Here is a 27578-nt window from a genome sequence, read left to right as displayed (position 1 = left end):
AAGTAGTACTTAACAAGCTTGTACTTAAGAAATTTGGCGGGGGTAGGGGGGCTAGGGGGCTGGGGGGGTTGCTGTTGCTTCATTTGTTATTTTTAGTATTTAATCTTTATTTCTTAGCTTTAAAAAGTTTTGTGGATTTTTTTTCCATTATAAAGTAGCAGATGATAAAATGTTTAAAAATTTTAAAAAAGAAAGTAGCAGACAACTCACACTTTGTGAGAGGTCTATTGCAACAATGAAAACAGTTAAATAAATAGAACTGATGATGCAGTGACCTTATCTGAATGTACATGCAACATTTTACAACTGTAGTAATCTACTCCAACTCTGTGTTCTGAAAAAATTAACTGAAACCTAGTTTTTCTCTCTCCTAACTCTGAGCCTCATTGAAAAAGACAAATTCTTATCACAAATATGCATAGTGAAGCCAAATCCCCTCAGTGTCTCTATACAAATACATAGATAAATGCATATGCATATGTATCTATTCATATGTCTCTATCTGCACCCTAGATTCATCATCTCTCTGTAATGCATACATGTTTCATCATAGGTCCTCTGAAATCATGACTTGTATTCATTATAGTTCTATCAGCTCTGAGGTGTTTGTTCTTTTTGTTTTGTTTTTGTTTTGTTTTGTTTTGTTTTTTTCCGGGCAATGAGGGTTAAGTGACCTGTCCAGGGTCACACAGCTACTAAGTGTCAAGTGTCCGAGGCCGGATTTGAACTCAGGTCCTCCTGAATCCAGAGCCGGTGCTTTATCCACTGCGCCACCTAACTGTCCCCAGTGTTTGTTTTTACATATCAGTTGTTATTGCATAAATTGTTCTCCTGGGTTTGTTCATTCCATTCTTTATCAATTTATAAAAGTCCTCAAAAGTATTCATTTTTATAATATTGATATTATAGTATAATTTCTGTTTACTTCCCTCTGCATCTATTCATGTAAGTCTTCCCATGGTTTCTTGAAGTCATCATATTTTCTCACTTCTTACAGCACAATAGGATTCCATCACATTCATATACCACAACTGATTTGACCATTCCTTAATTAACAGGCATGCCTTTCACTTAAAGTTGTTTTGTTGTTTTTTGGCCAACGCAGTGGTCTTTCATTAGGCTTCTTTAATCACAGACACCAACATTCTCCTCTTCTATCATCTGCTTTAGTTTCAGCCTTTTCTTTTGGATGAGGAAAGGAAAGAGAGGCTTTTTCTTGAATCCTCGATTAAACTCAAGGATGTCTTCTGATGTAATGCACTTTAGGTCTCTCAGCTTCACTTTTATTCCTCACCTCAGAAATGTCTTCTGAGGAAGTTGAGAATCTTTTCTTTTTTAAATACCAATTATCACTGATAGTTGAGCTGAGGTTTCCCTTTCTTCACACTGAGGTGTTTCCTTTTCTTTTAGGGTGTTTTGTTAATGGTAGCTTGAATGTCTGTCACTTTTATCTCTTTCCCTCAGGGACTCAACTGTCAATTGAGGTCTTTAGTCTTTCACTCTTACTTTTGCTTTTCTCCCCACAAATAACTTCTTACTGCTCAGATCTGAAAACTTTCACTTTTATTCCTTTTCTTAAGTCATCGCTTCCCTTATATTAGTTTTCAGCCCCTTGCTAGACCCATTAATTTCTTTACAATATTTTTAAAAATGTAACTTAAAAACAGCAAAACTACAAAAAAATCTTTATCGTATATTTGTAATAAATGTTATTCTAGGTCAATATCTCCAACTTTGTTGCATTTTTTTTAAAAAAAATCTATAAACTATTTGTAGATAGTAGCAAAATCATTTTGGTGTTTACGTATTACCAAGCATAGCACTAACAACACACTAATGTTAATACTGTGCAAATGACTTACAATGACCATAAAATGCTTAATATTGTTTCACAAGTTTCAAAATCATGTTCATGTAAGGTCATAACTACACAAACACAGTGTTTTCAAATGTTCATAAAAGACCTGCTTTAATCCCTAATCATGCATTGTATCTGGGATCCAAGACCATAAATATTACTAACAAAATTAAAAAGTACCATCTGACTAACAAGAAATTCAATTTGGTTCTAGTTTCTGTCTCTTAAAAACAAACAGTTATGGAAACTTAGTGAAATGTGCACCTGCATTTGCTTTTTTTTTTTTTTTTTTTTTTTTGGTGAGGGTGGGGAAAAGAGAATTTGTGATTTCACTGGAATAAGGAAATCTTGGGTAAGGACATGTCCTCTAACAATCCAGGTCAGCACCTTTTGGTCTTTGATGGTTGCTTAGAACACAAGGGCACACACTCTGTGTGTCAGAGAAGGAACTTGAACCCACGTCTTCCTGGTCCCAAGGCTAGTTCTTTATTTGCTATGCCAGAATGTTTCTCCTTTATAAACTCTCATTAGAGAATCAATGGACAGTACCAAGTGATTGTGTAATTTAGAAATGATGTAAAGATTAGAAATGTAAGGATTTTTTCCCATGCTGATTCCCTTGGAAACTATCATTAGAATGAACATTCTGTTGTATTGATTAATGGTTACATTTCTGAGTAGAATTTGCTTTTAAAAATCAAACACAACAATCTGGCTCTCTTTTTAAATGAAAAAGGATATTACACCGAACAGTAGGCAAATACCTTCTGAACAAGAAAGCCATAAATTACATATCCATTACTTAATGCAGGATGAGTTAGAGTGTGAAAGGAAGGAAGCTTCTTACAATGTTGTAAAATGGGGAAATGGTTATCAGTGCACTTATAGCAGTGGTTCAGAAGCACAATTTGTTTGCTAAAATTAAAACTAATTCTTAATGGAATAGACATACTTGGAAGATACAGTGTAAGAAATGAGCACTTTTTAATAAGATAAAAAGGTTTCATGTTTTTTTGTCAAGAGACCTTGTCTCAAAAGAGATAATAATTCTAATAAAATTATTTAATTTTTCCCCGTTTTCCAAATCTGCCAAATTGTAGAGTCTCATAAATCCATGCCCATAAATTTCTCAATTGTAATTTTTGCCATTGCTCAGACTGCTTATAGCAAGATCTGTCACACTCACCAATTGGGCTTTTTCTTTGAAAAAAAAAACAACACATGTTCTACAGCTGTGACCATATTGACATTTTTCCATTCCCTTAAGTAACCATTTTAGCAGTGTTGATTCAGAGAGGAATGTGGTCTAATAATGTCAGTAGAATGATAACTATATCCAACAACGCCGTTAAAAGAGAAGGTTGCTTATACAGGACACAAACAACTTTACATAAAAAAAAGCAAGGGAATTCTCATTACCTTTACATTAGGTTTCTTTGTTGAAACTCCTCTATACCAACCTAAAGTAAAGGAGAAAAAAAAGGTGTTAGAAGAGTGCCATTATGAGCTTTTCTAAAGACATATCTAGAGTACATTTACCAAAATGGGTTGAGTTTGAGAGTTGTATAACTCAAACTATCAACTAAAGTTTTTTTTTTCTTTTCAAATTACAAATTTGGGGCAGGTGTTTGCCTCTATAGAGGATGAACTACAGTGAATATGACACCACTAATTTTTGTCACATGACTAAAAGCAGCTTAGCTGTAGAAGAATCACAGAGCCAGGAGTTTTAAACATTATCATTTTACAGAAAGTGCTAAAGCCTAGGAATTGAACTAATCAAAGTCACACAATGAATAAGTGAGGTCCTGATACAAATCCCAGATCTCCTAACTCCTATTTTCTTTTTTTTTTCAATCTTAAAAGTATTTTATTATTTTCCAGTTACATATAAAGATAGTTTTCAACATTTGTTTTTATAAGATTTTGAGTTCCAAATTTTTCTCCTTCCCTCCCCACTCCCTAAGACAAAAAGAAATCTGATATACGTTATATATGTACAAACACATTAAACATATTTCTGCATTAGTCATGTAAAAGAAGAACCAGAACAAAAGGGGAAAACCTCAAAAAAGAAAAAAAAATTGAAACAGTATGGTTCAGTCTGCATTCAGATTCCACAGTTGTGGGGGCAGCTAGGTGGCACAGTGGATAAAGCACTGGATTCAGGAGGACCTGAATTCAAATCTGGCCTCAGGCACTTGACACTTAGTAGCTGTGTGACCCTGGGCAAGTCACTTAACCTTCATTGCTCCACCAAAAAAAACCCAAAACAAAACCCCAAACAAACAAAAACCCAAACCAAAACAACAACGACCAAAAAACTCAACAGATTCCATAGCTGTTTGGGGTTTTTTTCTGGATGTGGAGAGCATTTTCCATCATGAGTCCTTTGGAATTGTCTTGGATCATTGTATTGTTGAGAAGAGCTAAGTCTATCACAGTTGATCATCACACAATATTGTTGTTACTATGTACAATGTTCTCCTATTTCTGCCCACTGTTCACACAGTATCAATTCACTTAAGTCTTTCCAGGTTTTTCTGAAATCTGCCTGCTCATCATTTCTTATAGCACAATAGTATTCCATTACATTCAATTGATTGGCATCCACTCAGTTTCTAATTCTTTGCTGCCACAAAGAGAGATGTTATAAATATTTTTGTACATGTGGGCCCTTCTTCCTTTTTTATGATCTCTTTGGGATACAGACCTAGTAATGGTATTACTAGGTTGAAGGGTATGTATGTACAGCCCCATAGCCCTTTGGGTACAGTTACAAATTGTTCTCCAGAATGGTTGGATCAGTTCATAACACTACCAACAATGTATTAGTGTTCCAATTTTTCCACAGCTTCTCCAACATTTATTATTTTCCTTTTTTGTCATATAGCCAATCTGACAGGTGTGAGGTGGTTCCTCAGAGTTGTTTTAATTTGCATTTCTCTAATCAATAGTGATTTAGAGCACTTTTTAAATATGGCAATATGTAGCTTTGATTTCTTCATCTGCAAACTGCCTATTCATATCCTTTGACCATTTCTTTTTTTTTCTTTTTTTCTTTCTTTTTTTTTTTTTTGCAGGGCAATGGGGGTTAAGTGACTTGCCCAGGGTCACACAGCTAGTAAGCGTCAAGTGTCTGAGGCCAGTTTGAACTCAGGTAGTCCTGAATCCAGGGCCGGTGCTTTATCCACTGTGCTACCTAGCCGCACCCCCTTTGACCATTTCTTAATTGGGGAATAACTTGTATTCGTATATGCTTGATTTAGTTTCCTATATATTTTAAAAATAAGGCCTTTATCAGAAACACTGCCTGTAAAATTGTTCCCCAGATTTCTGCTTTCCTTCTAATTTTGGTTGCATTGCTTCTGCGTAACTCCTATTTTCACTATATTTTCCACTCCATCATATTCCCACTCAATTCTTCCTAGGGCTTTCACATTTCTCATTCCCAGGATTTCAAAGGATCACTAGTTCATAGCACTGATAGTGAAAGATCTGTTCCTATAACTTGGTCTTATTTTAGCTCCTTAAAAAACGGACTGAATGATATAATATTTCAATTTTTCCCAAGCATTCATTAATAACCTACTAGTTCTTAGGCAGGAAGTTCTCTTATTTAATCCAAAATATTTCCTGTTCTCTTTATTTTATTAGTTCCATTGTTTTGTCTTAGTGACCATGATTCTCTCTCCCTCACCATTCTAGTTGTGTGCCCAATGAGGTTGTATGGCGCAAGATAAGCTAGGAAAGAGTTATCATGTCTTCCCTTCAGTAAAAGCAAACAACAACAAAATAGAGATCCACCCCTATTCAGTCCAGAAACTAGGAAAACAATTTTGAGAAAGTCCAATTTACTTCTATCTCATTTTTCCTCATTTTGAGATTAGAATGGTCTCCTTCCCACTGCACACCAGTCTAGGAACAAAGACATTCTTGAGCTCACCCAATTCCAACTCCAAACCCTAAACTACTTCGGAGGAGATAATATACTAAAGGCTGGAGTGCATAAAGTAGGGATATTATTACTCTGCAAATCAATCAATCAATCAATGAATAAACATTTATCAAATGCCAACAATGTGCCAGGCATTGGCACTAAATGCTGACCACAGAGAGGTCAAAAACAAAGGGAAAGGACTCAAATGCACATGAATATTTGTGGCAGCACATTTTTTTTTGTAGCAAAGAACTGGGAAAAAAGTATTTGCCCATCAGTTGGGGAATGGCATAACAAGTAGTGGTATGTGAATATAATGAAATATTTTATCATAAGAAAGATTATGTCTGGTGATGGATTCAGAGAAACCTAGGAAGACTTGCATGAGCTGATGCAGAGTGAAGTTGTAGCACAATTAACAGAGTGATTAAAATAATGTAAAAGAAAGCAATTTTGAAAGACTTTTAAGAACTCTGATCACAATGACCAATTGCAACTTCAGAAGACTGATGATTAAGTATGCTTCCCATTTCTTGGTTAAAAGATTTGGTTTACGGGGGCAGCTAGGTGGCGCAGTGGATGGCATACCGACCCTGGATTCAGGAGTACATGGGTTCAGGTCCAGCCTCAGACACTTGATACTTGCTGGCTGTGTGACCCTGGGTGAGTTGCTTGACCCCCATTTCCCCGCAAAAGAAAAAGAAAAAGATTTGGTTTAGAGGTGCAATATGAGACATAATGTTCAGATGAAGTCAATGTGCTGTGGGGTTTTGCTTGACTCATGTAGTAAAAATTATTTGTGGTAAAAATTAATATTGAAAGTTTTAGCTGAATCATTTGGGAGGGGCCACACCTGGCCCACCCTGAGATTACATATGCTACTGAGAAGGTGGAACACGACCGACCCGGAAGGGAGGGAACTTCTGGTAGGAAGAGTGTGTTTGAGGAGTTCGCAGTCTTTTCAGCCTGGCAAGGAGTCTCGGGTGGCGCTCCGCTCGGTGGTGGTGTGTTTTGTGCTCTGCGTTGGGCGTGCTGGTTCTCAGTCTGGTGGCAGTTCGGGGTTGGTGAGTTAATGACGGAAATAGGCTAAGCTTAGAGTTAAGACTATCTATCTGTATTTCTACTTCCTTATTTCCTTAATTGGTTTCACCTTTGTGATCTAATTAATTCCCAAGCAATAAAACCTAATCCTTTATGAACTAAAACTCTCTAGAGGCTCCTTTTCTTATTGGCCTGGGAGGAATATATAAAAAGGAAAGTTCAAAGGGGAGATTAATGCTCTGTATATCCAATTTTGGCCCTCATACTATATTTACTTGTTCGAAGGGAGAAAAAAGAAATTGGGGCAGGGCAGCTAGGTGGCACAGTGGATAAAGCACTGGCCCTGGATTCAGGAGGACCTGAGTTCAAATCTGACTTCAGACACTTGACACTTACTAGCTGTGTGACCTTGGGCAATTTACTTAAATCCCATTGCCCCACAAAAAAAAAAAAAAGAACAAAACACAAATGAATTCCCAAAGAAATAAACTCCAAGTCCAAATGGACTTACATTCTACCCCAAATTAGAAAACAATTAATTCCAGTAATACACAAACTGCTTGAAAAATATGCAAAAAGATGAGTTATACTCAATTTCTTGAATTTTTTTCTTTAAAAACTGCCAATTCATATCATTTTACCATTTATCAATTGGGAAATGCCTCTTTTTCTTATAAATTTGATTTCATTCCTCATATATCTTAGAAATGAGATCTTTGTTAAAGAAATTTATTGTCAAAATTTTCACTGATAATTAGAGAAATGCAAATTACACCAACTCAGAGGCACCATCAGCTAAGGTAAAAATAAGGAAAATGACAAAAGCTGGAGGGGCCCTGGGAAAACAGGTACACTAATGTCCTATTGTACGAGCTGTGAACTTAACTCATTTTGGAAGGTAATTTGGAACTAAGCCCCCAAAGCTATTGAATTTTGCAATATACCCTTTGATTCAGCAATACAGCTACTAGATCTATACTGCAAAGAGATCAAAGAAAGAGGAAAAGGACACACACACACACACACACACACACATATATATATATATGGCAGTTCTTTTTGTAGTAAAAATGAATTGGAAACTAATAGGATGTCTATCAGTTGCGTAATAGCTAAACAAGTTATGGTATATGCATGTGATAGACTAATATTGGGCTATAAGAAATTATGAAGAGATGGTTTCAGAAAAACTTAGGGAAATTAGTTTGAATTGAACTTGTATACACAGTGAAATGAGTGAAGCAATAAGAATAGTTTTTACAATAACAATAATATTGTAAAGATAATTAACTTTAAAATACTTAGTAACTATGATCCACACAATGACCAACCACAATTCCAAAGGATTCGAGATGAAACATACTGTACACCTGCAGATAGATAGCTGATGAACTCCAATTGCAAACTGAAGTATATTTTTTCTATTTATCTTTATTTTTGGACATAGCTAATGCAGGTATTTGTTTTGCAAGACTTCATATTTGTAATGAGGTTTTTTTTCTTGCCTTCTCAATAGGTGGGGGAGGGGAGAAGGGAAATAAAATAAAATTTAATTTTTAAAAAATGAAATAAAATGTGAAGAATGAGCCTGGCTCACAAATAACTTGGAAACTATATTAATTTATACTGTTTAATATGACAAATTATCTACACACATATATGTGTCTATACATATTCACATACATATACACATATGCTGGAACCAGAAGGACAAAGAAAAATACATGGAATCTGCAGGACACCAATAAAAAGGATCCCAATTTTAAAATTGCCAAGCAATGTTACTGCTATACTCCAGAATTTTGTCAGATCAAAGCAAAAATACTACTGGTGATCAGAAAAAGACAGATCTTGGACCACAGAGAACCCTAGTCAGAATTACCAGGATAATGTTTCTAATATGAGAAAGGAATGAAAAGATTGGAATATGAAATTCTAGTAGGTAAAGGAAGAAACCTAGATCCAAGAAAAAATAAGTTTATAGAGCTAACTATAATCTTACAAGATACAAAATGACTTTTTTAAAAAAAAATTATTCACTTCTAAGATCTCCTGTAGAGAGAATCAGTAATGGAAAGCAACTTTGCCTTAGTAAGACAAACATAACAGGCAAAATAAATTAGATTTTTAAAAAAAGTCTTGAACAAGCTGAAAAGACTAAATGTTGGTCAATTGCATAATCCTGAAAGAAAAAACTACTGTCTCCAGAATGCCATCATCTCTAAATATCAATGATATTACAAAAAGTGACAAGATCAAAGATGTGGAAGGAAGAACAGGAAAGCAATGGATAGGAACAATTATGAACTTACTATTTCATATCAATGGGGCATCACAGGAAAATATTATTCAAATGAAGGAGGAGATGAGAGTAAGCAGAATCTTATTGAATCTTATTATTATTACTCTCATCTGAACTAGAAATGGACATTTTGAAAATGGTAAAAAGAAAATTAAAAAACAGGAGATTGGGCTGTAACTGAAAGAAGGAATAGGGAAATTTAAAAGGCAACACATAGGGTTGGAAAAGGGATAGTTAATATCAAAATAAATTACAACAGAGAGCTAGTTGAACCACAATAGAAGAAAGGGTGAGGGGCAGCTAGGTGGCGCAGTGGATAGAGCACTGGCCCTGGATTCAGGAGGACCTGAGTTCAAATACGGCCTCAGACACTTAACACTTACTAGCTGTGTGACCCTGGGCAAGTCACTTAACCCCAATTGCCTCACTAAAAAAAAGGAGGAAGAAAGAAGAAGAAAGAAGTAGAAGTGAGACTCAGAAATTTGAGCCTGAAGAAGAGGGAGAGGACTAAGAATGGAATTTTCCTTATATATATATATATATATATATATATATATGTAGTAGTAATTTTGTTACCTTTTCCCTTTATTTTTTTCTACCTGAACCATAACACCTCCAGGTTTTGCTCTTGCTCAACATGAAGCCCACAGCATGTCATACTTTCTACTTTCTGGCCAAGCTTCCAGAGATCCCTCGGCTTTCCTCATATGATTTTGGTGGTCTAGAGCCCACAGCACTCCTGGGCCTATTTTGTTTGATTCAAGGTGGGGTCTGGGACACACAACCACATCATACTTGTTGGCTAGGCTTCCAATGTTCCCTGGACAACAACACTGACAGATACCACCTCTTTCCTCCTGGCAGGAGAAATAAAAATAAATTATATTCAAAATATCTAAAAAAAATCCATTGAATATTTGTGATTTAAGCTACACAGATCCATTTAGGACTTATATAAATACACTTGAACAACATTTTCTGGAAGCAAAGGAAGACTCAAATAATTGGAAAGATATTAATTGTAAATTGTGAGGTTGGGCACAAAAATTATATTACTCAAAGTAATTTATAAATCTAACACTACACTAATTAACCCACCAAAAGATTACTTTGTATAACTAGGAAAGTCAGTCAATAAACATTTATTAAGTCACTACTATATGCCAGGCACCGTGCTAAGTGCTGGGAATATAAAAATGATAACAAACAAACAAACAAACAAAAACAGTCCCTGACTGTGAAGGTGTCACAATCTACTGGAGGAAGCAATATGGAAATAATGTACAAACAAGCTATATACAGGGAAAAATAGGAAATAGGGAAGGCGTTAGGATTAAGAAGGATTGGGGAAGATTTCTTATAGAAGGTGGGATTTTACTTGGAAATTGAAGGAAGCCAAGAAACCGAGATGAGGAAGAAGAGTATTCCATGCATGAGGAAGAACCAGTGAAAATGCCTAGCCAGGACAGGTTCAAGGAACAGCAAGAAGGTCTTTGTCACTGGATCAAAGGATGTATGACAGGAGGGCATGGTGTAAGGTGTAAAAAGACTGGAAAGGTAAAGATGGAGTAGGTTATGAAGCCAAATAGGATTTTGTATTTTATCCTGGAGTGGATAGGGAGTCAGTCACTGGAATTTATTGAATAGGGGTGTGACATAGTCCGACCTCTGTTTTAGGAAAATCACTTTGAAAAGCTGAATGGAGGATGCACTGGAATGGGGAAAGTCTTATGGCATGCAGACCAGGCAACAAACTATCACAATAGTCCAGAAATGAGAAGATGAGGACCTGCACAAAGGTGCTGGGAAATACCAGGGGAAAGATGAGGGTGTATTGGAGAGATGCTGCAAAGGTGAAATCAAGTTGGCAACAGATTGGATATGGGTGGTGAGAGATAGCAAGGAGTTGAGGATGACACCTAGGTTGTGAGCACAGATTAGGAGGAGGGTGTTGCCCTCAAGGGGACTAGGAAAGTTTAGAAGGGAGGATTTGGGGGTCAATTTTGATCATGTTGAGTTTAAGATATCTCCTAGACAACCAGTTCAAGATTTCTAAAAGGTGATTAGAGATGGGAAACTGAAAGTAAACAGAGAGATTAAGGCTGGATAAAGTAGATTCAAAATCTTCTATTCAAGTATTCTTCCATATGGCTTGCAGTTACTTGGGCAATGGAGGTTATTTTAATATTCTAGTCTATAAACATGAACTGCATCTCTCGTCATGCCCTTCATTCATCCTCATTTTGGGAGGGTAGATGTATCCATAAAGTCAAGACACGGCAAAAAGTCTGCATTATAGTATGTATTTTATTCTTTTGATTTTAGATTATTAGATTTATTAACATTACTTCTTAAATAACTGATATTTATTTATATTTTATATGTATTAATTTTAGTTGCCTTACAATATTCTATTACATTAGTATACTTTAATATCTCTATGTAAGTTGCTTCCAGATTTTTTGCAATTACAAAAAGGGTTGCTATAAAAAAAGAAAAAAAAAAACCCTTGAACTGATAGCTTTTTTGTTGTTCTTGATAACATTTAGAGAATAACTTCTTTGTTGTTCTTAATAACATTTAGGGAATAATAAAAATGATTGACCCTGGGCAAGTCACTTAACCCTCATTGCCTGCCCCCCCACACCTCTCTCCCAAAAAGAATAATTTAATTTTCATTTCTCTGTTAGTGATTTAGAGCATTTCCCCCATTACTACTGATAGCTTTGATTTCTTCTTCTGAAAACTGTTGATTATATCCTTCGACAATTTATCAATTACGGAATAACTTGTATTCTTATAAATTTGACTCCATTCTCTATATATTTGAGAAATGAAGCCTGTATCAAAGAACTGGTTTTGTTTGTGGTGAACTTTTTAATTTAATGAATTAAAAATTATCCATTTTACCTCCTGTAATTTTCTGTATCTTTTCTTTGGTCATGAACACTTCCCTTATCTCAGATATATACTACCTTCTGCAAGACCCTTTCCCTAGTCCTTTTAAATCTCAGTGCCTTCCCATTTCTAGCAGCTTTTTGTGGTGGCAAATAATCAGAAAAATGAAGTGGTGTCTGTTAATTGGGGTAAGACTGAAAAAAGTTATTATATATGTGTGTGTATGTATATATATATATGTATATATGTATATATATATATATATATATATATATATAAAGAGAGAGAGAGAGAGATGGAGGTGGGATGGAATACTGTTATGTTAAAAAGAAATGATGGAAATAGTTTCAGAAAAATCTAGGAAAACTTGAATGAACTGAATTTGTATGCAAAGTGAAGTGAGCAGAACCAGAAAATTTATATAGTAACAGCAATATGATAAAGAAAAACAACTCTGAAAGACTTAGAAGCTCTGATTAAAATACTGACCAACTATAATCCCAAAAGACTTAAAATAAAACATGCAGCCCATGTCTAGATAAAGAAGTGAGGGACTCAGAATACATACTTAGACATGTTTTGGGGATGACATAGCCAAAGCAGAGATTTATTTTGTTTGATAACATGTGGGTTTTTTTATTTGTTTGTTTTTGGTGGGGCAATTGGGGTTAAGTGACTTGCCCAAGGTCACACAGCTAGTAAGTGTTAAGTATCTGAGGCCTGATTTGAACTCAGGTCCTCCTGAATCCAGGGCTGGTGCTCTATCCACTGCGCCACCTACCTGCCCAATTACATGTGTTTTTAAATAGAGGTTTAGTTTTTCTTTGTTTCTATTTTTCTCTTAGGCTCAGATTTACAGGTTATGTCAGCTGGAGTTGCATCTTGAGTGTTTTTGTTATCTGGAAAACATTATTCCATTCCTTCCTGTAATTTTTAGTGGGTAAAAATAGTCTTCTGTTATTTGAATTTCTTTTCATTTATATTTGAAGAAATTTCTCCTGGTTGCTTGAATAATTAGTTTCTTGTCATTAGAATTGTTAAAATTTAACCATTATGTTTCTTTATTTTATTATTTTTGGGGGTGGTTATTTTTTTTATTTTTGTAACAAACATTTATTTTATTTTTTCCAGTTACATATAAGGGTAATTTTCAACATTCATTTTCATAAGATTTAGAGTTTCAAATTTTTATCTCTCCCTCCCTTTCCTTCCCCCCGCCATAAGACAGCAACCAATCTGATATAGGTTATATATGTACAATCCACAAGTACTCTTTTTTTTTAATCTGTGTTCAATCAACATTAGTTCTTTCTCTGAAAGTGGATAGTATGCTTCATCAGCCTTTTGGGATTGTTTTGGATCATTGCATTGGTGAGAGTAGTCAAGTCATTCACAATTGCTCATAGAATAATACTGCTGTCACTGTGCACAATGTCCTCCCAGTTCTTTTCACTTCACTATACACATCAGTTCATATGAGTCTTTTCAAGTTTTTCTGAAATCATTCTGCTTGTCATTTCTTATAGCACAATAATATTCCATTACAATCATATACCACTTCTTGTTCAGTCATTCCCCAATTGATGGACATTCCTTTGATTTCCAGTTCTTAGCCACCACAAAGAGTTGCTATAAATATTTTTTGTACATTTTTTCCCTTTTCTCTTTTTCACAATTACTATTGTTAAGTGTTTCCCTCCATCCTATTCCCTTCCCCATGATATTTACTCTATTATTTATCTTCTTTCACCCTATCCCTCCTCAAAAGGGATTTGCTTCTGACTGCCCCCTTCCCCAATCTGCCCTTCCTTCTTTTGCCCCTCCTTCCTTATCCCCTTTGCCTCCTATTGTCCTGCAGGGTTAGATAGATTACTATAACCAATTGAGTGTGTATGTTATTCCCTCCTTGATCCAATTCTGATAAGATTATGGTCTTTCAGCCAATTCTGATGAATGTTAGGCTCATTTACTGTCCATTTAAAATAGATTACTCCACCCAATTGGGTGTGTATGTTAATCCCTCCTTGAGCCAACACTGATGAGATTAGGGTCTTTGAGCCTATTCTGGTGAGTGTAAAGTTCATTTACTGTCCTGCTCCTCCCCCATCTCTTTCCCCACTCCATAAGCCCTTTTCTGTTTCTTTCATGTAGGATTTCACCCCATTCTACCTCTCCCCTTTCCCCTTCTCCAGTGCATTCATTCACTCCTAAATTTTACCCTAAAGATGTCATCATGGGGCAGCTAGGTGAAACAATGGACAAAGTACCCATCTTGGACACAGGAAGACCCCAGCCCAAATCCAGCCTCAGACACAAGACATTTACCTACTGCACAACCCCAGGCATGTCACCCAACTCCAACCACCCCACAAAAAGAGATAAACAAAAAATAAAAACTTTGCAGATATCATCCCTTCATAATCAATTCCCACCTATGCCCTCTGTCTAAATTTATTTCAATCATCTTCCCTAATACTGAGAAAATTCTTATTAGTTAGATGTATCATCTTTCCATGTAGGAATGTAAACAGTTTAACCTTTTAACATCCCTCTTAATTTCTTTTTCCTGTTTACCTTTTTATGGTTCTCCGGGGTCTTGTATTTGAAAGTCAAATTTTCCATTCAGTTCAGGTCTTTTCATCACATAAATGGGTCCTATTCCAGTTTTCTCTGTTCCTCAGTACTCTTACTGAGCTTTGTTGCAGCACAAAGCACTCCCACATTCCTGTCCCACCTAGGAGAAACTTCTGCCTTTGCATCCCCCCCAACTCTGGGAAGAAGTGTTTGCTTGCCAACAGTTCCAATTTTGGACATAAGTTTCAAGTGATGTCTTGCCATCAGCTCAAACAAAACTTATCATGTCCTGGAAATCAAATTATCTTAATCTTCTCATTTTTCCTGCCTGCCTGTGCCATTGGTATCACCCCATTCACCTGTGTTCTAAACCTCTAAATCATTTTTAACTCATCATTCTCTTTTATATTCTTTATCAAGTTACTTTCATAGATAGCCCTATCAAATCTTACTTTGAAATATATCTCCTATCAGCAAATATTTCTTTATTTCCATTGCTATAAGCTTGCAAGAGCTACATTTATGTCATTCCATGATTATTACCACAATATTTTAGCTAGTCTGCTCGATTCAAGTCTACATTATTCTAATCCATCTATTCATTTATTATATCGAGTTTGAATTCCTCTGCCTGTCTTATAATCTGACCTCATATTATCTAACCAGTTCTTTAGACATTATTTGTCACTAACATGAACAGTGCATTCTATACAAGCTATTCTTCTCACTGTCCTCTGAATATAAAGCTAATTTCTGTCTCCATGCCAATGCTCATGTTATTTAGTTGTTGTTTTTTAAATGTCCTGCCTCCCCCAAACCTATAGAAAATTTGCCTCTTCTCTAGAATCAGCTGAAGTTCTAAATACTCCCTCAAACCTTCTGTGGTAACTAGTGATCCGATCTATTCTAATTATTCATAGTCTTGATGCAAATATTACTGTATAATTCTTAGATATCTGTTTATATATGATATTATTTTTGAATTGTTTAATTTATACAAGTCTTTTTCTTTGACTAAGCTCCTTTCGGGAAGAGACCATGTCACATAATTTTGTGCTCTCCACAGATGCTGGTACAATACTTGAACATACACTAGATCCTTAATAAAGATTTTTCTTTTGCTAGAAAGTTCTGAGATGTACCGACATACTCTTGCTTTCTGTTCCCAAACTAACTTTCTGCATTACAGAATGCAACCTTCAGGACATAAATCTAGAACTAGAAAAAAAGCAGGAAAAGATTTAAATGCTTGAACTCATGCTGCAATTTAAATAAGGATTCCCAGTAATTTTCATTTCAATAGAAACAGACACTGGCTGTGCTTTCATACCAGGCAACACTCTGTTTTCATGTCAAGGCCTGGCTGCTAGCCAGAATCTTGACATCTCAAAGAAAATTTGAAGTATATATCACACTCAGAAACAGAAAGTCAGTGGTAGATGATGTCAAGTGTTTGAGTAGACTTTTCCTTCCCTTTGGGTTCTAGAAGTATGTTAGTTGTCTTTACCTCAATAAAATGATGAACTACTAAATCAAGAGAAAGATAGTTTCCAAGAAGCTTTCATCCTATGACAAATACAATTAACAACAATACTATCATTTGAATGGTAGTTATACTTCCTTCTAGTTCTCTGTAATTGAAACCGAATAAATAAAGCAAAACTTAGGAGCATGTTCAAGAGTTGTAGATAATAAAAATCTCTCATTTTGTCCCATAATTCAATTTCTCTTTATTAGTAATTATAGTAGATTATTTATACATGAGACCTAGGAGCTTCCCTGCTCCTCCTTATAATTAAAATAACAGGAATAAACTGAGGGAAGAAGGGAAAAAGTAGATATAGGAAACAGGGAAAATAAAACTATAAATGTTTATATGTGTAGGCCTAATGGTCAAAATCAAATAGAAATGATGCACAGCTTATAAATCAATTAGCATTATCTGTGGCTCTTCACTCTTCAATTAAAAAAACAACTGAGTTATCTATATTTCTAAACTGTTAGTGAATCATTGCATGTTAGGGGTGAAAGGCATGTAATAAATCATCTAATACAGAGGCCTCATTTTAGAGATTGGGAAATTGGGTCCCAGAGAGATGAAGTAATTTGCCTACAGTCACAGAAATCATAGCAGAGCTAGAACTAGAATCTAGATGCCCCAGCTCCTGAGACAGCACTTTTTCTTTCTTTCCCCCAAGCATTTATTTGAGTTTTTCTTTATTTAGTATTTTCCCCCAATTACATGTAAAAAATATTCTTAACATTTGTTTTTTAAAACCTCGAGTTCCAAAAAAAGAAAAACAAAAACAACCCCCCCCCAAAAAACCCCCAAACCAAACCAAAAACAACAAAAATACCCTTTTGGGGCAGCTAGATGGTGTAGTGGATAGAGCACCGGCCCTGGATTCAGGAGTACCTGAGTTCAAATCCAGCCTCAGACACTTGACACTTAACTAGCTGTGTGACCCTGAGCAAGTCACTTAACCCTCACTGCCCTGCCAAAAAAAAATACCGTTTTAAATCCAAATTCTCCACTGCTAGGTCTGTATCCCAAAGAGATCATAGAAGAGGGAAAAGGACCCACATGTACAAAAATATTTATAGCAGCTCTCTTTGTAGTGGTGAAGAATTGGAAATTGAGGGAATGCCCATCAATTGGGGAATGGCTAAAAAAGTTGTGGTATATGAATGTAATGGAAAATTATTGTGCTGTAAGAAATGATGAGCAGGAATCCAGAGAAATGTGGAAGGACTTATGTGAACTGATGCTGACTGAGAGGAGCAGAACCAGGAGAACACTGTACACAGTAACAGCAATGTTGTGTGATGATCAACTGTGATAGACTTGGCTCTTCTCAGCAGTGCAATGACCCAAAACAGTTTTAAATAACTCATGATAGAAAATGTTCTCAACATCCAAAAAAAAGAACTGTGAATTATGAATGCAGATTGAACCATACTGTTTCTACTTTTGGGCTACTTTTTTTCTTTCTTTTTTGAGGTTTTTCGCTTGTGTTCTGTTTCTTCTTTCACAAGCTGACTAATGCAGAAATGTTTAATGTGATTGCACATGTATAACCTGTATCAGATTGCTTTCCATCTTGGGAGGAGGGAAGGAAAGAAGGGTGGGAGAAAAATTTGGAACTAAAAATCCTATGAAAACAAATGTTGAAAACTATCCTTATATGTAACTGGAAAATAATAAAACAAAAATTAAAAAAGTAAAGCTTTGAGTTCCAAATTCCCTCCCTCCCTTCCCTGTCCTCCCCCGCCCCTCATTGAAAAGGCAAGAAATTCCATATAGGTTATACATTGTGTGGTCATGCAAAACATGTTTCCATATTATTTACATTGTAAAAGAAAACATAAGACAAAAAACTCAAGAAAATAAAGTAAAAAAATATGCTTCAATTTGTATTCAGACACTATCAGTTCTTTCTCAGAAGATGGACAGCATTTTTCATCATAAGTCCTTCTGAGTTCTTTTGGATCATTGTATCTATAATCCCTTTCCCCTCCTACTGTCCTGCAGGGTAAGATATACTCAATTGAGTGTGTATGCTATTACCATTTTGAGCCAATTGCAATGAGAATAAGGTTTACTCACTCCACCTCACTTCCGCCATATTCCCCTCCAATGTAAAAGCTTTTTCTTGCCTCTTTCATGTGAGATAATTTGCCCCATCCCACTCTTCTTTCTCCCAGAGCATTCCTCTCCCATCCCTTCTTTTAAAGATATCATCCCTTCATATTCAACTTACACCTGTACCCTTTGTCTATATATACTCTTTGCATCTGCCCTAACAACAAGAAAGTTCTTTTGAGTTACAAGTATCATCTTCCCATGTAGGAATGTAAACAGTTTAATCTTATTAGCTTTTTTGTGTTTCTCTTGAGTCTTTTATTTGAAAGTCAAATTTTCTATTCAGCTGTGGTCTTTCCATAAAGAATGCCTGAAAGTCCTCTCTTTCATTGAATGTCCATTTTCCCCCTGAAGGATTTATACTCAGTTTTGCTTAGTAGATGATTCTTGGCTGTAAACCCAGCTCATTTGGAATATTATATTCTAAATTATTCAATCCTTTAAGGCAGACACTGCAGAATTTTATGTTATCCTGACTGTGACTCCATGATATTTGAATTGCTTCTTTCCACCTTCTTGCAATATTTTCTCTTTGACGTGGGAGCTCTGGAATTTGGCTATAATATTCCTGGGAGTTTTCATTTGGGGATCTCTTTCAGGAGGTGATCAGTGGATTCTTTCAATTTCAATTTTTCCCTGTGGTTCTAGAATATCAAGGCAGTTTTCCTTGATAATTTCTTGGAAGATGATGTCTAGGTTCTTTTTTTACTCAGGGTGTTCAGGTAGTCTAATAATTTTTAAATGATCTCTTCTAAATCTATTTTACAGATCAATTATTTTTCCAATGAGTTATTTCACATTGTCTTTTATTTTTTTATTTCTTTTGATTTTGTTTTATTGATTTCTAATAAAGTCATCAGCTTCCATTTGTTCAATTCTAATTTTTAAGGAAATCATTTTCTTCAGTGAGTTTTTGTACCTCCTTTTACATTTTGCCCATTCTATTTTTTAAGGAGGTTTTTTCCTTCAGTCAATTTAGGTGCCTCTTTTTCCATTTGGCTAATTTTTTTTCAAGGCATTCTTCTCCTCATTGGCTTTTTGTAGCCCCCCCCCCCCTTTTTTTTTTACCATTTGGCCTAATCTGTTTTTTTAAGGTGTTATTTTCTTGAGTATTTTTTGTCACTCCTTTACCAAGATGTTGAATCTTTTTTCATAATTTTCTTCCATCACTCTCATTCCTCTTCCCAATTTCAAATCCATTTTGAGCCCTTCCATGGCCCGAGACCAATTCATATTTTTCTTGGAGGCTTTGGGATGTAGGAGTTTTGACTTTGTTATCTTCTTCTGAGGTTATGTTTTGATCTTCCTTGTCACCGTAGTAACTTTCTATGGTCAGAAATTTTTCTGTTGTTTGCTCATTTTCCCAGCCTATTTTTTTTAAACTGTTAAATCTTTGTTAAAGTAGGGCTCTGCTTCCAGGGCAGAGGGCCCACTGTCCCAAGAACCAGGGGGTTTGTGCAGCTGTTTTCAGAGATACTTCTAGGGACCTGAAAATTCAGTTCTTCCAAGGAGAGGTGTGTTTACTTCTCTCCTAGCCTGTGCTGTTGTATATGAGCAACCACAAACACTCTTTTCTTCCCTGGAAATATGATGAGAATCCCTGCTCTACTGCAGCTGCCATCTGTGGTGTGCTAGTGCTTTTCCTTGCCTTAGGACTGTCATCCAGGACTGTAATCTGGACCAAGGTAACAGAGTTCTACTTCAGTGCTAGCAAAGAGACCCCTATAATCTACTTTTATTTTACTTTTTTTTTGTTTTGCAGGGCAACAAGGGTTAAGTGACTTGCCCAGGGTCACACAGCTAGTAAGTGTCAAGTGTGAGGCTGGATTTGAACTCAGGTCCTCCTGAATCCAGGGCTGGTGCTTTATCCACTGTGCCATCTAGCTGCCCCTATAATCTACTTCTGACCAATTGTTTGACCTCCTTTCCATCTATGGTCTGAGAACTCCAGAGGCAGCTGCTGTCACTGCTGATTCAGTGGCTCCCAAGGCCTTCTCCTGGTTTTCTGGGCCCCCATCTGCACTAGCAGGGCCTGCTCTGGACTGTGCTCAAACCTTTCCTGCAGACTTTTGAAGTTATCTATGACTGGAAAATTATCTCACCCTGTCCTTTTCTGGGTTCTGCTGCTCTAGGAATTGTTTTATGGCATTATTTAAAGGTATTTCAAGGGGTTTGGGGGAGAGCTCAGGCCTTTCCTCTGCCATCTTAGCTCTGCCTCCTCCCAGCACTTTTTCTACTATGTTACATTGCCTCCTAGGATCTCTTTAAAGGATAGATTATAGATAAGGATATATGAATAGATTTCTATCTATTTGTATATTATGTTTACATTCAAACATCCAATATAAAAATATAAATATAAATAAATATTAGATAAATACATATCTAAATATCTATAGACATCTATATCTATATCTAGTCACACACACATTTTCAGTCTAACAACTCCAGAGAGTCCAACATCTACCTATTTTTCTTATAAAAAATAAAAAATAATTGTAGCAAGATTATAGTAAAATATGGAATTAAAGAAACTTAACTATAGGCCAAGTAATCCAAAACATACCAAGACAAAAAAAAACCCCAAAACCCCACAACACTGGACAGTAAATATAATCAACATATAGAAGGTGTTGGATTAGATGGAACGAATGCTCCTTAGATTTGGAGATGGTGCAAAACTGAAGGGGAGAGCTACCACACTGGATAACAAAGGCTGGTTCTAAAAAGATTATGGTGGGCTATTGGGTTGAATCCAATAAGATGACAATTAGGAGGAAAAGATGTCATCTTATACTTGGATACAAAGCACCCCCTTCACAAGTACAAGATGGTGGAGGCATGACTAGATAGTAACTGTTTTGAAAATGAGCTGAGGATTTTAGAGGACTGTAAGCTCAAAATGAGTCAGAATGTGGCAGCCCAAAAAATTTAATGTACTTTTTAAAAAAATGTTTTGGGTGTAGCTAGGTGGTGCAGTGGATAAAGCACCGGTCCTGGATTCAGGAGGACTTGAGTTCAAATCTGGCCTGAGACACTTGACACTTACTAGCTGTGTGACCCTGGGCAAGTCATTTAACACTCATTGCCCTGAAAAAAAAATAAAAATTTTTAAAATTAAAAAATTTTTTTTAATGTACTTCTAAGCTGAATTAAAAGGACATGCTTCTAGGAATAGTAAGGTAAGTCCTTCTGAACTCTAACCTTGTCAAACATCATCTAAATTATTTAATTCTGCATTCCATGTTTTAAGAGTGATTGATATAAATAACATGGAGGATATTCAGATGACATCATCCAGGCTGCTGAAAGGTCTAAAGTACATGTTGTATGAGGAGCATTTGAAAGAAATGGGGATGTTTTCTTTCTTGGGAAGAGGAGATTCAGAGAAGAATATAAAGAGTAGGTAGCTTTGAGTATTTGAAGGTCTATCATATGATGAAAGGATTAGATTTGTTCTAGTTATCCGCACCTAGGTGACACAGTGCAGAGTGCTAGGCCTGGAGTCAGTAAGACCTGAATACAATTCTAGCTGCAGGACAATACTAGCTGTGTGACCTTAGGCAAGTCACTTAATTCTGTTTATCTCAGTTTCCTCATTTGTAAAATGAACTAAAGAAGAAAATGACAAACTACTCCAATATATTTGCCAAGAAAACCTCAAATGTGGCCACAAGGAGTTGAACACGACTAAAAATGACCAAATGACAACAAATATACACACATACATGTACATGTGCACATGTGCATATATGTGTGTATATACATACATATATACATATAACATATATATCATATGTACCTGTGTGTGACAAAAATGACATCAGATTAAATTGAAGCTAAAATATAGTACATATAAATAAAATGCCAGGATCAAGGATAAATTTTATACAATTCTCAATAATATTAACAAATTACAAATGTTGCTATTTAATGTACTTCATACTGTAAAGATTGGAATGACGCCACCTGCTGGAGACTTACTGTAGAAGAGTTCCACCCATGAAGTGAAGGTCTTTGAGGGCAAGACCAGGAGTCTTTTCTTTGGCATCAGGAAGTGACGTTGGGTAGTGGGAGGAAGAAGGAAGAGACTAGCGCTCTGTCTCGCGCTCTTTCCTGGGGACTCTAGTGGAGAAGGGAGCTAGAAATGTGTTCTCCCTTTAATAGATAGGAATCTAGGCCTTTCTCTCTCTCTTTACCAAATTCTTATTCTCCTAAATAAATGCTTAAAAGCCTAACTCTTGCTAAAGCTTATAATTTATTGGCGACCACTCATTAGATATTTTAGACAGACTAAATAGAATTTTAGCCCTTAACAATACCATAATTTCATTTCCTGATTCTCACTGTTGCTTCAATATAGTTAGATCATCAAAAAGGAATACAACCACATTGTACTTATATCATGCATGGGTGGAATGAATAACTTCATTCACAGTATTTACTTTCTTTTTATATTTAATTTCTAGGGAGGTTTCCCAGGTAGTTAGAAAGTTTACCAGGATAACCATAACATGAGTCTTTGCCATTCCAGTGGCTGTCAACTATACCCTCTACCCAATCAGTGTTTCAGATGCACCTAGTGCTTTTTCTCTTTACTTGTATCAAGGGGGTGATGGAGAATGGGAAAGTGAGTGGAGAATGGAAAGGAACCAGTGTTTTTCATCAGCCTTAAAAAGAGAAAGTGTAGGCTGAGCTTCAGATTGCCTGAACTCTGAAGAAAAGAAAAGGTAAATTCCACTGGGTTGACAAAAACTGGGCCAAAAGTAATAATCCAGATTTTTGGTTAAGCAGGATGAGTGGGAAAGTGGGAAGATGGGGCCCAAGGGGAAGAGTGGCTCTGGCAAAGGAGGGTAAGGGGCAGCAGCTTCTGGAAGTGAGGGTACAGATAAGAAGGCTCAGGGTTCTAAAGGTGGTGGAAATACAATAAAGGTCTGACATATTCTATGTGAAAAGCATGGTTGGGGTAGCTAGGTGGCACAGTGGATAGAGCACTGGCCCTGGAGTCAGGAGTACCTGAGTTCAAATCCAGCCTCAGACACTTAACCCTTACTAGCTGTGTGACCCTAGGCAAGTCACTTAACCAAAATTGCCTCACCAAAAAACAAAAACAAAAAGCCATTAAGAAAGCATGGTAGAATCATGGAAGCCATGGAAAAACTCAAGTCTGGAATGAGATTCAATAAAGTCACCTCACAGTACAGTGAACATAAAGCCCAGCAGGGGGTAGATTTGGGCTAGATGACAAAAGGCCCCATGGTAGGCCCATTCCAAGAAGCAGTATTTGCCTTGCCTGTCAGTGGCCTGGACAAGCCTGTGTACACGGATCCTCCAGTGAAAACCAAATTTGGCTACCATATTATCATGTTTGAAGGGAAAAAATAAACTGATAAATGAAATTATTTTTATGAAAAAATAAGAAGGATAAGTGGGAGGTTTTCATAGTTACCCCGAGAGCCTATTTTGATTGTCTGGAAGGGAAAAGAGAACATCAATAAATAAGTGGATCAAGAGGGCTTGCCAAAAAAGGCTAGAAGTGTGCACAATACCCTGCAGCATACTGGCCCTGGCTGTCTCATCCTAAAAAGGCTAATTTTTTTTCCTGTGCTGACTCATACCTGGATGCAACATAACTAGAGCATGAGGGTCCTGAAAGAACCATGGAACCAATGGCAGAATAAGGGGCTAGAATGAAAGAGCAAGAAGTCATCTGGACTGTGTAGGTCTGCTGAAGAAGCCGTTTCTCTTGTGATCTGGAGCCCTCTCCCAACAGTATGCAGGGGAGAGTAATTGTATAAATGAGAAACACATGTATAGATCCCTGGAGTAGGTGGGATACCCACCCACCCATCCCAGACGGGAGGTTTGTTTCACTCTGTCTGGACCTTGTATACCTTTGGTGGGGGTATAAGGTATGAAGTATGGATTGCTGGATGGGGGAGAATAGTTCTCTTAACTATCTATCTGTGGTCTCAGGTACTAGTTCTCATAATTTTCCTGCTTTTTTAATATATTAAATAAAACTCTCCCCCCCAATACTTTTACATCAGCTCTTCACTAATCTTGGAATGCTTTTCCTCCTTATTTCTATCACCTGAATTCCCTAAGTCACTTTAAGGTTCAGGTCAGATGCTACCTCCTTCAAAAGGCCTTTCCTGATTCCACAAGTCCCCCTGATTCTTCGTGTTTCCCCAACAAAATTGCTCTATGTATAATTTGTATATATTCAGGATTTCCTTAACTGTGAAGATTCCCCCCCACACACACACCAATAAAATGTAAGCCCTTGCAGCAGGAGTAATATCTACTAGGCTCCCTGATATGTAGCCTGGAGTAATTTTTTCTCCCCCTCTAAAATGCAGGGAAGGTGCTCTCAAGGTCCAGGGAAGTAGAGCTGTAGCTTTTGACACAGCTTCCTAAGGCATAAAAAAACCTAACTTAGGATGTCAGGTCCTCTCAGACTTGAAAGCTACTCCACTGCACAAGTCAACATGCCCTTCTAAGCAGTGCTTGATTCTTGCTGAATATCCTTTCTTTGTTATGGTTAAGTAAACTTCCTTTTTGTTAAATGTTAGATGATTTATAAATTTTCTTTCATTCCAATGGTTTAAGTCAAGCCTGACCCACAACATTAGGGGGCTTGTAACCTTTCTTTTTTGTTTGTATCCTCAGAACCTAGCATAATATTTAGAACATCGTTGGTGCTTAATAAATGCTTACTGATGGATTGTTGTCTTATTAGTATGAGTGCTTGCAGGGGAGCTAAGGATCTTTATTGAGTGAACAGGATGAGCCAGATATAGAAGTTCTGTTGATTTTCCTGGGCAGGGACAAGCCAAGGATGAACCAGAGAACATTTGAGAAAAGCCCTCCTCTTGCAACTGAATGAACCTGGTTTCTTGTGTGAGAAGCTACATTCTTTTATAAGAAATTGGGAATGGGGAATTATGGAAAGATGTTGTTGCTGGTAAACACAGACAGCTACTGTGACCTTGAACACAATTTTCAGCAGTTGACTTGCTTTGGCTAATAGCAACAGCATTACACAAGATCTTGGGGGGTGGGGTGGAGCAGACTGTCTGAAAACTCAAGAAGGTTTGAAGAAATAGGAATAAGATTTAAATATGCTGTTTACTTCAGGAAAACAAAGTTTAAACCCAATTCAAGACTCTCTAATGACTTTACCAAAACTCAAAGTTCTGGACTACATCTGAAGACCCAAAAGCAGGTGATCAAAAGAATTTATTTAGCCAAAAGCAAATTGTTGAGGGCAGAGGGAAAGTGAAGGGGAGTTAATATGGGAAAAAGAGAAATATCAGCTATGAAAAATGAACAAGTAAATATGGTAGTTGGATATGAATTCCACACCCAAAACACAACATATTTTCAGACAATATTTCCAAATCTGACTTTTAACTATATATTCTTTAAAACCCTTCCATTACTTTTATAGCGCAAGAAAAAAAAACCCAATACAAAAATTTATTTATCTCAAAATTATGTTTCCATGTCATTTCTTTCAAAGGGAAGTAGAAAATAAATGTGTTTCATTTTTTGCAGGTGGTCAAAGACAAACATACATTTTCTCCCCATCCTATTTAATGAAAGGAATTAACTTAATCAGGAGTCCAAACTATTCTCTCCCATTTATTCTTTTTATCAGTCTTTAAGCTCATTTGACCTTCTAAAATGTAATGTTAAGAGAGGATATATAAAACTCAAAGATATTTTTTCTATTTGTCTAGCTCATAAACTATATCTGTGGAGAAATGTAAAGCTAACCTAATATGGTGTTTTTGAATCATCAATGAATTCCAAGTTTAATATTAGCAGTTAATTATATCAGGTAGAAATTTTTGTGTAAATCAAATCTCATAATGATGATCCCTCACTATAGGTCCACAGAACTGGAAGAAACTCCAGATGCCCCTTAATTCAAACCTTTCATTTTATAGAAGAGTCAGCTGGTAGCCCTGGATCCGAGTCTAGTCAACAGCCTGTGTCCCCTTCCTTCACTGGAGTGACCTCTCAGGGAGTCTTGTGTCAGCTCTGGATGCCTGCCTGTAGCCTCTGTCTTTACCCTAGGCCCTTCTCTGGTTTCTCGACAGGCCTTTCTCAGGCCCAGACAACCTCAAAATGGCAGCTCCTATCTTCTGTCCAGATTCACCCAGGCTGTACTTTGTCTTTCACCTAGCTGCTGTGAGTCCAGAACTCAACATCACCACCTGTTATGAGGTTGGACCTTGAGGATGGGTCTTCAACAATTTAATCACCTCTCTCCCTCAAGTGACCTCTACCAAGCCAGGTTGCTGTGCCTAGATTCATTCTTCAATGGTTAACACCCACTCATGCTGTCATACTCTTCTCATTCCAGTGACCAACCCCTCAGCTGACACTGAACAAACCCCATTCTTCAGCCCCCCACTACTTGACTTACTCCTATTCCTCTCAGGCATATCCCCCAAAAGTCCTAATACAGATCTATCCTCTCCTTTCTCTGTGTTCTCTGGAATGCCTGCTCCAGAATGAACAAATCTGTTTTCATCTAGAATCTTTTCTAGAGGCAGAAAGGTGGCAGAGTGAAGAAAGTTCTAAGGGAAAATTTGAGTTTAGATCTAGCCTCAGATACTTACTAGGTGTGTGACTCTGGGCAAATCATCTAACCTCTGTCTTTCTTGGTTTCCTTATCTGTAAAATGGGGAAAATAATAGCACCTACCTCCCAGGGTTGTTGTGAAGGAAAAAAAGATAGGATGACATGTGTAAAATGCTTTGCAACCCTTAAGCTCTATATAAATGCTAGCCATTGTTACTAGTCAGAGGAAAATATGGAATGAGGAAACATTAATGAATTTCAGAATCCATGAACACAGAAGTTAGTGATGGCAAGGTCAAGAATATGACCATCTGCGTACAGTTGAAGGGAAGAATAATACATCATGAGAATTGAGTAGATTGAGGAACTGGGAAGTTAGGGTATATTAAAGAAAACATATGCTTCACCCCTTATGACCAGGGAACCTTGAGGTATGAGTGAAAATGGAAGCAATAATGGAAAAGGTGGGATTTTGTGTCATTAGGAGAGAAAGCCAGAAGACAGAAGGAGGGAACAATAATTTATTAAGTAGCTACTATATGAGGACATAATAGGTACCACGTAGGTTCAAATATGGTTGACGTCATATTTGAACTCAGGTCTTCCTGATGCCAGGTCCAGGGCTTTATCCAAAGCACTTCTTAGCTGCCCTAACTCTTCTCTTTATCTTCACTCTAACTTCCAATCCTTCCTTCTCTCAGTTCTTTCAAAGGCCATCACCCCTACA

The 27578-nt window shown here is 36.7% G+C and overlaps 1 protein-coding gene and 1 pseudogene across 5 annotated transcripts in view; one reads left to right on the top strand and one right to left on the bottom strand.

Moving 5' to 3' along the window:
* The window catches only part of DOCK3 (dedicator of cytokinesis 3), a 529377-nt gene that overhangs the window by 376261 nt on the left and 125538 nt on the right, over positions 1-27578 (bottom strand). For all 5 annotated transcript variants that reach the window (XM_043985259.1, XM_043985293.1, XM_043985275.1 and 2 more), the window contains exon 3: positions 3278-3318. In XM_043985259.1, the coding sequence (XP_043841194.1) occupies positions 3278-3318 (41 nt within the window). The remainder of the gene's footprint in view (positions 1-3277; positions 3319-27578) is intronic.
* LOC122741636 lies at positions 23042-23641 on the top strand (annotated as a pseudogene).

Source organism: Dromiciops gliroides, chromosome 1 (assembly GCF_019393635.1).
Source record: "Dromiciops gliroides isolate mDroGli1 chromosome 1, mDroGli1.pri, whole genome shotgun sequence".
Lineage (NCBI taxonomy): Eukaryota > Metazoa > Chordata > Mammalia > Microbiotheria > Microbiotheriidae > Dromiciops > Dromiciops gliroides.
Note: the sequence above shows the minus strand (reverse complement) of the source record. Positions and strands in the feature narration are given on the sequence as shown.